Here is a 14,409-nt window from a genome sequence, read left to right on the forward strand (position 1 = left end):
TGTAGATGTGGCTCACAATTGTTTCAGGATATCACTATAAGAATGGAGGTGTGGCTGGGGTATGTATGTGACTCTCTCCTACTCTGTGGGGACAGATGTTCTCTACGAAAAGATACAGAGATTGTGACTCCCATGTCCAGCCAAGGCGGCTGCAATTCGGATGTTCACATGTGAAATGTGGTCCCCACCTGTTTTATCGAACATTAGACCTTGTCTTTAAGTCCAATGCACACACAGTTTTACTTGAAGTTTAAGGGCACCAAGGAAATATTAAATAGTATGCCTCTTTAAATTCTGTCTCCTGCTTCCAGATATTCAGTCAGTTCCCATCCAGTTCCCATTCTGTCTCACTCTCCATGAATGTAGAGGTGCTTGTTACTGTCACCTGACCTGTATATCATGTCATCTTTTGCTGGCCTTTAAAAACCTCGGTGCCATATACCACTTTGTTCTTCGGAGTTTATCCCTACGGATTTTGGAAATGAAATCGCAAATCAATACAAAGATGTTAAAATGTTGCTAGGTATAATGGCACATCCTGTAGAGGCTGAGACTGAGGATCATGAACTCTAGGTCAGCGTGGGCTATGTGATAGGACCCTAGCTCATATTTCTAAAAATGCAAAAAAGGGAAGAAATAAGTGTTCTGTGTCGCCTGATACAATGTCCCTAACATGACACCAAACCCATCACCGCTTTACAGCTTCACACAAATGCTTTTGCACTGTTCGTGGAACTCAATTGCTACAATTTTCAACCAAGTTGTACTTTTTGTAGATAAATGGTAGGAGATGTGCTCTACTATACCTGAAATTAGTTTTGAGTTTGACAAGGCAGTAAACTTAGTAGTGAAAATGATGTCTCATTTTTAAAAAGGCTCAGTAAATTCCCATCACATTAGTTTCTCTATACGTCATGTTCCTTGGAGCTTAATAGAAATTGTTAAGTTCAGTAACACAGGCACTGGGTGTCAGAGGGTATGCCTGTGTGTGTTGCGTGTGAAATAAGAGACATGAGGCAGGCTGTAGGCTGCCTCTTTCCAAGAGAATGTGCCTAGCAGCAGAGACAAGAATGAGCCAAGGACTAATGGATCAAAGAGGAAAAAAGAAGAGGAAAAAAATAAGAAAAGAAATAAGCTTAATGAGAAAGATATTCCCAGAGTATTTAGAAGATCTTGACACAAGCAAGGTCCATGTGTCTGAAATAAATATGCAGACACATTGTTTAATTTGACAAAGGCCAAGACATCATCCTAGGCTAGAGCTGGGCACGTTGCTGTCTTGCAGCGAACAGACAAGTGGCCATGGAACACTCAGTGCCCTGATGGGGAAATGGAACGTGTCACTGAGTCATTCACTGACAGCGGGGTCTGCCCTGAGTCTGAGGATCAAGACCAGTTAGCGGGATGAAGGTGAAGGAATGAAGGAATGGAAATCGTAGTTAGAGGGGCCAGCACGGGGCCAGGCTCAGGCCCGTCTGAAAACAGTGGGTGAAGTCAGACTGCAGAGGTAAATGCGAGATGAATGTCTTTAATCTTTAGCCCAAGGGCAGGAGCAAGCCATTGGAGAATTTCCGGCACACAATCAGATCCCCACTTAAAGCTATCCTTCTGGCTGCCCTGAAGAAAATGGATTGGAGGCAGGCGGCACTGGGAGAATTGAGAACAGTTAAAGAGGTAGCTGAAGCAATAAAGGCAAGCTATGGTGGTGACAGGGAGGAAAGGGTAGATTGGAGACATAATTAGGAAGCAGATGCAGCAGGACCTGGTGGTGTGTGGGCTGGCAGAGAGGAGCAGTGACTGACTGCGTCTCCATCTGAGACTCGTGGTCTAGCCAGACACATCTGTAATTGGATGGATTCAGGTCCAGGAAAGACAGGAGAAGTTCAGGTTTAGAGCACTGGAGATTGGGCTGAGTTGTAAACACTGTGAACTTAAAGAGCTCCCCGGCCATCTGGGTAGAGAGGGCATAACTATGCCTAAAGCCAAGTTGATTTGGCAGCCTCCAGCACGGGCATTCATTGACAGAGCTGGTGAAGATGCCAAGCACAGAAGAGCAGGGTGTCCTACATGGAAGAGAGTCCAGAGGATTTCAGAAAGGCAGGCACAATATACCAAACAGCTGGCAAGACTCCCGCTGACTCTGTTTCCCCAGACAGCACAGTACATAATGGGATTAGGGTGTGTGTTGTTTGCTGTTTAGGAAATAATTCTATGAAAAACAAAAGGCTGGTGTGAATTCAGTGTGGAAGAATGACAGCCTGACAAGCTTTGAGAAAAAAGGGAAGAGAGCTGAGTGTGGTGGCTCACGCCTTTAATCCCAGCACTCGGGAGGCAGAGCCAGGCAGATCTCTGCAAGTTCGAGGCCAGTCTGGTCTACAGAGCGAGATCTAGGACAGGCTCCAAAGCTACACAGAGAAACCCTGTCACAAAAAAAGAAAAAAGAGGAAGAGATGATAGTTTGGAATGTTGAAGAAGCTGTTACATTTGTTCATCTGCCAGGGGCTGTGGATCCAACTACAAAGACCATGACTTTTCCCTTAGGGTTGCCTTTCTAGAAAATAAGAAAGGCAACTTAAAAAAACTAAAAAATGCCCTTTACTTTAGATACTAAATTTTAAAAATTAACTAAAAAGACTTTATCCAAATTAATAAAAAACCTAAAAAAATACACGCATAACGTAAGCCCGTCAAAATCCGTGTGTGTGTGTGTGTGTGTGTGTGTGTGTGTGTGTGTGCGCGCGCGTGCGCACGCGTTTATGCATGGTCAGTGTTGGGACTCTTTGTTGGTCATTCCTCTACCTCATTCATTGAAGCAAGGTCTTGCCATCAAACCCACAGTCCACTGATAGGGCTAGTCTTGCTGACTAGCTTGCTCTGGGAATGCCCTGTCTCCACCTTAGGAGGCTGGAAGTGTAAGCATCACCAGCATGCCCCACAGCAGTGTGCATTTGTTAGCTGATGGAACTTTATTGGCATCTGAGTTGCCACCCAAGCTCAACTCCCATTGAGTTCACTCCTAGTGGAGAACAGTCTGAGTTTACATCAACATACAGCAATACAAATTCCCATTATGTGTCCTGCAGCATCTTTCCACAGCCCTGTTCCTTTGTGTACCCCCTGTTCATTCCTGTCTCCTACTCACCCTGGCAACCACCAATCTTGCATCATCTCCACAACTCTGCTCTTCACAGAAAGTCATAGTCAGTGTCATAGAGTACTTTGTTGTTTTTTTGTTTGTTTGTTTGTTTTTGTTTTTTGGTTTTTCGAGACAGGGTTTCTCTGTGTAGCTTTGCGCCTTTCCTGGGACTCACTTGGTAGCCCAGGCTGGCCTCGAACTCACAGAGATCCGCCTGGCTCTGCCTCCCGAGTGCTGGGATTAAAGGCGTGTGCCACCACCGCCCGGCTACTTTGTATTTTCAAATTGGCTCCTTTCATTAAAATTCAGAGTTGAGGTCACCTGCATCTTTTTGGGGACTCCATGGCTCATCTGTTTTTGGCATTAGATCTCTCACTGTCCGAGTTATTAGTTGTGGGAGCACACAGAGGGTCATAGAATCTGAGCTTGCTTTACCCAGCAGGGCTGCATAATGCAATGATTTACCAGGTGTTTGGAAGGGTCTACACTTGGCTGTACAGTGTGCTTTGATCTTGCAAGGGGGAGGTCTTTTGCCTCTCCCTTTGGCATATTATAAAAGTCCTTTTGAATAAACCTCTGGGCTGTTGGGTATTGACCCAGGCCCTCCCGAAGCTATCCTGTGTCTCTGTCTTTCTCCTCATCATCTAGGTCTATCTTTCTATCTAATATTTCCTCATTCCTCTTTCCTCCACCCAAGAATCCTTTGATAGGTGGGAGCAGGTCAGAGCAGGCTTTCGAGACAGGGTTTCTATGTGTAGCTTTGCGCCTTTCCTGGATCTCACTCTGTAGACCAGGCTGGCCTCGAACTCACAAAGATCCGCCTGCCTCTGCCTCCCGAGTGCTGGGATTAAGGTGTGCGCCACCACCGCCCAGCCCCATTCTTCTTTCTGAAGTTGACAAACCTAGCTACCTCATATAGGTCATCTATCTTCTTGTCTGCAGCTTTTCCCTTTCAGCAGAACGCCCTCTGGACTCATTCATTCAGAATTCCCCTTCTTTTCAAAGGCTGAATAACCTGCCTTCCCCCTGCTTCCCCCTGCCATCCTCTCTTCTTTCTCCAGTCTTCTCTTCATGGATGGACACTTGCATTGCTTCTACCTTTGGCCACTGTGAATAACTGTCCAATATAATGTATTTTGCTATCATTTAAATGGGGGGGCGGGGGCGGGGCAAAATGAGGGGACAGAATGTTTTGAGAGGAGTGCAAAGCTTTATAAAGATTGCTCCCAAAAGTCTTCTTTGAGGAGATGACCTTAGCAAATGAATTGAGGAAGCGGCTCTTGCATGGGAGAGGGAGAGTCATCTGGATGAGAGGACCACAGGTGGGAAAGGCCTGAAGCAGATGTGAGCTGGGTGTAGACACAAAACAAGGCAAGCGATGTGTGGAGCTGGCTAAGTGAGGCAGATGAGCCCTTGGGTTTTCTTCAATCTATGGGATAGTGCACTCAGAGTTCTGTACACGGTGCTCACAGAGGAGAGGCCTGGCCTGTTGTAGCACAAGTGAGCTAGTTCAGAAACGTGTTCCAGCTCTAAATGTATCCCCACAAAAGCTACCTTGTATCCTCAAAAAAGGAGATGACTTAGTGCAAATTGTTTTGGTTCCCATTTTTGAAGAGTACAACATGTCAGACCACAACTATAGTGTGTGTGTGTGTGTGTGTGTCTGTATGTATGTATGTATGTATATATATATATATATATATAATATATATATATTATATATATTAAACAGTCTGAAATAATTTATAATTTTAGTCAAAAACTATTGTGGAAAATTGAAATAACATTCAGATATTAAGTGCAACAGCAAGTGATGGGCTGTGGCCTAATGTGGATCTCTGCTCATACTTGGTTGTTAAAAATTAGAATTCGGTGTCTTCAAGTCTTACTCTCATTTTCAAGCAGAATATTAAGGGTGCCAATGGAGACCTTCAAGTTCACCTCTCAGTGTACAATTACAGAGCCTTTGGTCCAACCTAGTGACACGTCCATGTCTCCAGATACAGTCCCAAGACTAGAAATGAAGGCACAGGGTCAATCAGGAACACTCCTTCCAGCTGGAGCACAGCTGCCTCTTGGGGATGGGGTGCTTTTATTTTACATTTTATTATTGTTGTGTGTTTGTATGTGCGACATGTATATGTAGGGCATGGAAAATCATCACCAGTGGACAGCCTTGTGCACTCACTTTATGTCGGTTTCAGGGCTATCAGGCTTTCCAAAGTGTATTAGTTACTTTTGGCTGCTGAGATAAAAAAAAAAAACACCATGACCAAACTAGACAGGAAGAAAGGGTTTATTTTGGCTTACAGGGGAAGGGTATGTTTATCATGACAGGGAAACAGGGCAGCAGGGGGCAGGAAACAGAGATCACATTTCAACCCCAAACCCGGAAAGAGTGAACTAGAAGGGAAGGAGTCTCAGAGCCCGCCCCCTGGGATGTACATCCTCCAGCAAAACTGCACCTTGCCTCAACTTCCCCAAACAGTACCAACCGGGAGCCAAGTATTCACATCCCTGAGCCTATGAGAGACATTGCTCATTCAAACCACCACGTGCCATGGGCTCTTTACCCACTGAGCCATCTCACCAACCCTGGTGTATTGTTTTCTATAATGTGGACAGGGGGAAGACGTGGCTGCAGGTGACATTCTCCATGCATCCATGCTCCTTGAGCTCTGTGTCCCAGCATGTCACACACAACATAAAACACCATGTGTGTTTGTGGTTGGTGCGGCTCAGACCTAAAAAGGGGCAGGGAGATGAAGGTGGTTGCCTGAAGAACTTAAAATTTGGCAGTGTTTCCCCTGAATGATCTTTTTCTTTATTTCTGTATTTTGTAAATATGGGTGCTTTGTCTGGGTGCACACCTGCACGCCAGAAAAGGGCCATCAGATTTCCAAGCTACAGCTGTGAGCTGCCATGTGAGTGCTGGGAATTGAACTCAGGACCTCTAGAAGAGCAGCCAGTGCTCTTAATCACTGAGCCATCTCTCCAGCCCCTTGTGATCTTTCTGATTGAGAACGGAATGAAACCTCTTGAGTACTTCTACTACCAACTCTACTGTTCATTTTGGAAAATGAACCATCAGAGATTCTTTGTTTGTTTGTTTGTTTGTTTGTTCATGAAAAGCCAACCATAGGAAAAATGGACAGGTTGATTGGTGCCGAGAAAGACCATACCCACCTTCCACATGTTGCTGGAAGCAAACACAATCTCCATGTCATCTGCACAGGAAAGGCATGCTTACTCAAGAAGCGATGTTTTACTTTTTAGTGATCCTTTAAAATGGGACAATTATTCCATGTTTTGCACATGAGAGAGCTAGCTCTGAGGAGTTGAATGGCTTGTTAGTGGGGCTGGTCATGAACTACATTAGACCACCCCTGTCGTTAACCTTGTTGAGCTCAAGTTGGACCATGGGGTCAAATGGTCTTAGAAACTCCCTCGGTCATTGAGACATTTTTCCTGAAGCCTGCATGTAAAAAGTCAAGAGCACAGAACTTCTGGGCACCTTCACAGCCCGGAGAGAAAGGGTTGGGTAGGCCTATTTCAGTGATGCCCCTGAAGGCACCCTCAGTGGCTAGACTGTCTTCTGTCACAACTGATTCCATTCACAATGATCTGTGACATTTAAGATGGTAACTTCTCTCTGGATCATCAGGAGCGGGAGCTGATGCATTCCTGCATAGGTACTAACAGTCTGGGAGGGACATTCTGTAACATATAGTACCCTCTCAAAACTCAACCATTTGGTAAGCCAGGATGTCCCCATCTGCAGATTAGAAATTTGCAAGACTCAGGTCCTGGCCCTGCCGAAGGGAAGTCCTGTGGTATGGACTTAAGGGCGATGGGGTGAGACATACCTGCTCATAAACGAAGGATCTGCTTTTCCTGGCTGAATCACTAACTAAGCCTTGGGCTTTTTTCTTTTGAAAGATGAAAATGTTGGCTGGTAAGATGGCTTAGCAGGTATAGACACGTGCCTGGTGATATGAATTCCCATCTACAGGACCCATATAAAAGTAGAAGGGGAAAACCAACTCCACGAAGTTGTCCTCTGACCTGAGCATGGACTGTGGCCCATGACCCTCTCCATATCAAATATACACACGTCAGTGGGAATGTGAATATCTTCTCCGTGAGACTAAGAGAATTTCATGAGGATTTTTATTTTTAAGAAAATAACTGGGCACATTGGTTAGTGCCTGGATAGTGTTAGCCTCCCTGTTATTCTCTGGGTCTTACTGACATCTTGGAAAACGCACTGAATAGCTCCAAGTCTGACTCTCATTTTGTGTGTGTGTGTGTGTGTGTGTGTGTGTGTGTGTGTGTGTGTGTGTGTGTCTCGTATCTACCTTCTTACAAGTAATCCTTCCTAAGTGGTCCTGCTGCAGAGCCCACACAGCCTCTTCCAGACCTTCACACTGACTCCTGCACTTTCAGCCTCACACCAAGTCTCAGCTCTAGACCATTGGCCGCAACCTCTCTGCTGGATCTAGTCTGCCTTTGTATTTCTGGCCATCTCCCAATGTCACATGTGCTTCCACTCAGCCTAGGCCCCCCCAAACTCCTCACATCACTTCTCCCTTTTCATGCCTTACTGTTGGCTGCCAGCTTCCTTAACAGATACCCGGAGGGCACTGGGACCCCAGGTGTCTGCTCAGTCCAAGGCCAGCAAGCTGTGATGCCTTTCGGGTCCATCGTCACTCCCGTGACCATTCTGTCCCCCAGTGGCTTCCAGTCTGGGCTCTTTAGTGAGCCTACACCTCCTGTCTGTTGCTCCTGCATGCACCAATTGCTTTCCTATCCTTTTAGAAGAGTGCCCTTTTGAAAACAAAGGGGGGGCCATTTCTTCCTGTGCCTCCTGTGCATGCACAGCACTTTAGAGGAAATCCAGGCTGCCTGACACATAACCCTCTTTTAAAAACCCATCCCTGTCTGACCCGTTCACTCCCCTCACACCTGTACATTGCGTGGCATCGGTGTTCCAAGGATGGATTCCTTCTGTCCTGTTCTGGGGTTTTGTATATCAGGCACTATCTGCAGGACATTTTTTTTTTCATCTCTTGTTTAGTTCACCCCTACTCACTTTTCAAAACAAGTAGGCTAGAGGGATGGCTAGAGGGATGGCTCAGCGGTTAAGGGCACTGACTAATCTTCCAGAGGACCTGGGTTTGATTCCCAGCACCCAGAACCCTTCAGGCTTCTTCTCATCTCTACCAGGGCCTTGAGCCCTGAGTTAGATGTCCATCCAGTGAGGTTCCAAAGTCCCACTGCTTCTCTGTATCACAGTAAATGAGCTACTTAACACAGGAACTGTTATTCCTGTATCTTCAACATCTGGCTCAGGCTTTTCTGAAGGAATGAAGCAGTGCATCATGTATTCGTGAAAGGTAAGGCATGCTAGAGCACTTTGTAGACCACAAAGTCCCACAGTTGTGAGGGCCTCTATTTCTACAAATGTAAAGAGTGCAAGCACTTTGTGTGTATCAGTGGTTCTCAACCTTCCTAATGCTGCAGCCCTTTAATACGGTTGGTTCCTCGTGTTGCTGTGGCCCCCAACTTAAAATTATTTTTGTTGCTACTTAGTAACTGTAATTTTGCTACTGTTATGAACTGTAAAGTAAATATAATATCTAGGTTTTCTGATGGTTTTAGGTGACCACTGTTAAAAGGTTGTTTGACTGTGAAAGGGGTAGTGACCCACAGGTTGAGAATTGCTGCTGTTTGTGTTTTTGAGCACACCCCCTCCTAAGGGTTATGTTTCTTGTTACTAATTTGCTTGAAGACATGGAGTTGTGTGTTCAGGTTGGTAAAAGTAGCTCCTGGCTTACTAAGCATATCATCTGTCACGGTGGGGGTTATAACGATGACTTAGAAATCTTGAGTTCCAGGGTTTACTGGAAACTGAGATAAGTCTGATTTTAGGCAGCTGCTTAAAAGACTCCCTTCCCTCCTCCCCCCAGCCCTTCTTTTCCTGGGTGAATTTTGTTCATATAAGCACAAGCTTCCTCTCCAACCTTCTTACAAAATTATTTATACAAATTATTCAAATTTATCCCCTAAAACTACTTTTAGAACTTCCTCACAGAAAGTTTTCTCTGTCTCAAAAGGAAAGGCCTTGTGCCGACAAACACGTGACAATACCTATGTATTTATATCCTGTCCCATCCCTCCAAAAGCTTCAAGGCAAAACAGTCCGTCTTTCCCCGAGTTCTGTTTGAAAAGACTATATCTCGGGAAAAGACACTCAGTCCTGGTCCCCGCCAGGCCCCTTGCTCAGCAAAAGACCCACCTTTGAAAGTGTGTGCAAGGTCATTGGCTCTCCCGTGACAGTGACCAGGGAGGCCAAGGTTCATCTTCAGAGAGAGGCGAATCCTGCCCACGACAGAGGAGTCAGCCCAGTAATGTATTCAAGAAGGCCTAAGGGTTTACTTCTCAATAAGGATGGAAAAAAAAAAAAGAAAGAAAAAAAAAAAAAACACTTGAGCGCCCCACTGTGAGCTTATCGTAATGTGCTTCATGGAAAAAGTTGGTAATTAGTCCCTGAGTGAATAAAGTAGAACAGATAAGTGATTGGTACTTAGAGGGGAGCGCAAAATGCTCTTGCTAGTCATCAAATTTTAAAGGCTGTAAGAAGAGGTTGGGGATGCCTCTGCCTGTTGACATACGGTCTCCAGCACAGAATTCATACTAACAACTAGTGTTTTTTAAATTGTATGAGAATGAAGGTTATGTAAATTCCAAAGGAGTGTGGAGTGCCAAATGCAAGATGTTTGAGATCAGGTGGAAAATGCCACAGAGCTGGTGGGAATTCTTGCCGGGTGTCACTCCTTTCTTCCAGCTGGGGTTTCGCTGCTGAAATACAGAGGTGTCACAATGCTGTTTACTGAAGGAACTCAAGTGCATGTCTCAGTACTTGCCTATTTAAATTGATTGCATTGGTAAATGTTCATGAAAGGAGATGAGCTTATGTTTAAAAATAATAATAATAGTAATAATAATAATTTAGTGGTTATGTAGGAATGCACTCAAGTTTTTAAACCCTTCCTAAAGAAAAAATACACACAAACTACATCAAAGAAAATTCCAGGTTTCCTGGGAGGAGGTATTTTTGCCTATCCTTTGGCATTTACCTTCTCTGTTGCTTTTAGGTCCTTATGAGCTCTTCTCTATAGACCATTTAGATCAGGTGGAAAAACCAAGGTTTATCTGTCAGGCCCAGAGACTCAAGAGACACAGGACCCCAGGGAAGAATTGTTGTTCCCATGAGACTGTAGGCATGATTCCCATGGCAATACCAACCAGGGAATCAAAACCTTCATTGGTAAAACATGTTGAGCAAGTCTTGGCTATTTGGACCACAAAATTTAACCACAGTGTGATTTGACTAATGAACATTATGACCTTTAAAATACTTTGTTACAGTTAAAAAACATATATTATATATTTATATAATATATGTATGTAAATTTTAAAAAAATAGTTTCTAATTGAAAAGGAAAGCAGACTGGCTCACAGGATCAGGAAAAAGGTCATCATTTCACAATTATAATCATTTTGTGAAAATACATCCACAATGTAAGGGACAGTAATTAGTGTATTTTCTGAGGATCCCTTGACTAATGTGTGGTCCTTACCCCAGCAGCTTGCAGTGTCTGGAGGGAGATGGACCGTTTAATAGATGGAGGCAGCTCAGGGCAGGCAAGAGTGCGACATCCAGCAGCTGCTTGCCAGCAAATGGGAGCCAGTTCACCAACATGGCCTCCGACTTCCCCCTTTCTCCCTCCCAGGTTCTCGTTCTGTACTCCAGGCTGGCGTGGAATCCACAATCCTGCTGCTGCTCCCGTCCTGAGATTGCATGTGTGTGCCACCATGCCTGGCTTTCCTGTGCTTTCTTAAAAATCTTACAGCTTACGTACCAGGATCTTTGCCACCTGCATAGACAGAAGTCTTTGGGACAGTTAACAGCATACATTTTTATTATAGTTAATGGTAAAGTCATCGAAGTCGCTTGGGGAGATAATTTAGTCAACTGATAATTCAACCCTCATAATTGAGGGGGGATGTATACTTGGCCAAAATATGTGAAAACTGTGTACTTTCCTCCTATATGGAAAACTGCAAATGTTTTGAACTTTTCGGAGAAAGTACCAGTTTGGACCAGTATTCTCAGAAGTTAGCCATAAATGATAATCTGAAATTTTTCAGTGCTCAGTTTAGAATAGTAGTAGACTAATACTCTTGTTTTATATTTCATACTGCTCAAATTCCTACATCCTCCCGACGGGTCTCCGACTGTTTCTAGCTTTTCCACCTCATACACATCCTTTACTGTCACGTGAAATGAAGTGTCGTTATCTTTAAATCACATAACTTCATGTAGCATTCTCTTTACTGCTGAAGTAGAACACATTGAAGGTATTTCTGACCTTTTACATTTGGTAATTTTGAACCAAGCACAACTCTAGATCACAGCCATATTTCTAAATATTTTTAAGTAACTGAAACCCACTTTACAAATATTCCACACTAAGATGGCAGTATTCGGTTGGCTGTAAACTGCTGTGTCAAATGCCAGGTGCCGCAAATGGCACAAAGCTTCCATGTAGCATGTGTCTGGTTGTCCCGCTTAGTAAATAAAAGTATTTTTGCACCTCCCATCTCTCTCACTTTGAGCTTGGATTTGGTCTCCAACTCCATGTTCTGTATCTACTTCTTGACGATTCCTCACTGGTTTGAATCTGGGCTGGAGACTTGGTAATAGAGAGAAACTTTTAGTACAGCGTCAAATATAAACACTTGGCTCCTCCTGAACACAGTTCAGTGGCACACGTAAGGCAGCCTCATTGAGACAGACAAGAGGCACACAGGCACAGAACAGGCTAGTTTAACGGCACCTAACATATTCGCTATGAGTTACTATGGTAACAGTGACCTTTCATCCAGCACATTTAACCTTTTACTCATTTTTCTCGTAGTATTTGGTTTACTTCAGAATGCTGTTTATTTTTGCCCAATTAGAAAATAAAGGATAAGGATGGCTGTGTCTGTTTACTCTTTGTGAGGAATATATATAAACACATGCACAACTGTATATTTTTTCCAGCAGCTTCTATACACACTTCATATAAAAGTTATACAGTGAACATGAATAAACCCCAGAAGTGAAATTCCAACATTCCATCTTTCCCTTGTCCATCATCTGTGTATATCTGTATGTGAGTCAGACTTTTGTGATACCGTGTCTTTCCTGTTCAATATGTAGAAGGACCTCTAGATCAGATAGCTTAAAACTGGATGACCACCCGGAGTTAGGCAGGATGAATTGGCCATGTCCAGCTTCTTCATGCCCGTGACCCAGAACCAGGGGAATAAAAAGAGCTGGCCTTATGAAACTGCATTCAGGTTAAAGGGTACCAAACATCCTGGCTTGTATTCTGCCTAAAGGACAAGGCTTTCATTTGATAGCGATCATTAGTCACCGAGATATGTATTTGAGAGAGTTCCCAGTAGCAAACCTTCAGCTGGCAGTCACTGGAGTGTACCAGATGGTTCATTAGCATAGGCTAGACAAGTCAAAGGCTTTCCGAATCATTTAGAAAATGTCAAACAGAAACAAGAACCTTGTCACTTTTTATTAGAATTAACTACATCACACCCTGGACACAGATTTCACCTTGGGTCAGAAAAATTAATACAGAATTATATGAATTGTGTAATATACTGGTTTAAGATAGGTCTTTCTCTAGGGACTCATTTGCTGGCAATATATTATGATCCCTCTACTTTAAGAATCCTCAAGCCTTTCCTTTCGTAAGATATGAGAAGAGTTGACCTTGCTCAAAACCCATTGGTGTCTAATTGATTTGAGGTCTATGCAGAATTTCAACAAGACCTCCTTGCAAAGCTCTTTTGCAGTCCTTTTCCCAGGAAGTGTGGTGTGCGGGGCTTCCTTACTATTCAGCAGTACATAACGCACACTTTATCTCAAGAGGAAAAGACAACCATTAACTGAACATTGCTTTAGTCAATGGGAATCTAAAAGAAAAAAAAAAAAACAAAACATGCCACTGAAATCTTGTCTTTATTTTTTTTAAATGCAGACGTCAAGAATCTTGAGAACTTCCAGCTGGTGGAAAACGTCCAGGAACAGGTGAACACTGCCTTGATGGACTACACGGTTTGCAACTACCCCCAGCAAACAGAGAAGTTCGGACAGCTGCTTCTTCGATTGCCGGAAATCCGGGCACTCAGCATGCAGGCGGAAGAGTACCTCTACCGCAAGCATGTGAACGGGGATGTACCCTACAATAACCTTCTCATCGAGATGCTGCACGCAAAGAGAGCCTGAGTGGCCACCCCTAGAAGCTTGCTTTAGGAACAGAGAGACTGGAGGGAGAAGAGGAGGAGGAAGACAACGTAATACTCTGAACTGCTCCAAGCAATGCTTAATCAAACGTGGTTTAAAGACACTGAATTTTAAAAAAGCATAATAATCAAATACTTAATAGCAAATAAATGATATGTCAGGGTATTTGTACTGCAAACTGTGAATCAAAGGCTTCACATCTCCAAGGGATTCCTATGAAAGACATTGTAATGGGGTGGATTGAACTCACAGACGGAGTCCAATACCACATCAGAGTAAAATGGACAGAACAATTCTTGTATATTTAAACTGATCTGTTATTAATAAATTCAGCAGTTGATCGGTGTTACTAATTGGACTTGTCCAGAATTCTTTCATGGTGAAGCTGAACATCTCTCAAAACAAGAATACACGGGCTGTGCCTTGGCAGCCCCTCTCTCCCCCCAGAAGGCCCGACAGAAGGCCTTCTGACCTGTGAGCTTGGAAGCTATACTAAGGACTTTGTTCAGCCACACCCAGTAGTAGCTCCACTAAATTGTGAGTTCTGAATGTCTGTCTTAAACCTGCCAACAAACAGCTAATAAGAACAATGTACAAATATGTCAGCTTGCCATTTTAAATATGTTCTGAAGTTGTTTTGTCCTGTGTTTGTAATTAAAAAAAAAAAAGCAGGCAGTATCCCTCCTCTATATAAACATTAGTTAATAAATACTAAAGGAAATCAAATAAATTAAGCAAATACTCCTAGCAAGCAAGTTAGATCTTATTTCTGCTATTGTTGCTGAAATGTGGCTTTGGCACGGTTGGGTTTCATAAGAATTTTTGGCTAAGAGGCTTGTTAGTATACATCCGTCTGTTTAGTCATCAGGGTTTGTAGTTCACTTAAAGATAAAACACT

The 14,409-nt window shown here is 43.6% G+C and overlaps 1 protein-coding gene across 1 annotated transcript in view; it reads left to right on the forward strand.

The window, feature by feature from the left end:
- Nr5a2 (nuclear receptor subfamily 5 group A member 2) overlaps positions 1–14,100 on the forward strand; it is a 132,527-nt gene extending 118,427 nt beyond the window's left edge. The window contains exon 9 of the mRNA XM_059280192.1: positions 13,246–14,100. Coding sequence (XP_059136175.1) covers positions 13,246–13,493 — 248 coding nt within the window. The 3' untranslated portion in view covers positions 13,494–14,100. The remainder of the gene's footprint in view (positions 1–13,245) is intronic.
- Positions 14,101–14,409: the final 309 nt, after the last annotated feature.

Source organism: Peromyscus eremicus, chromosome 15 (genome assembly GCF_949786415.1).
Source record: "Peromyscus eremicus chromosome 15, PerEre_H2_v1, whole genome shotgun sequence".
NCBI lineage: Eukaryota > Metazoa > Chordata > Mammalia > Rodentia > Cricetidae > Peromyscus > Peromyscus eremicus.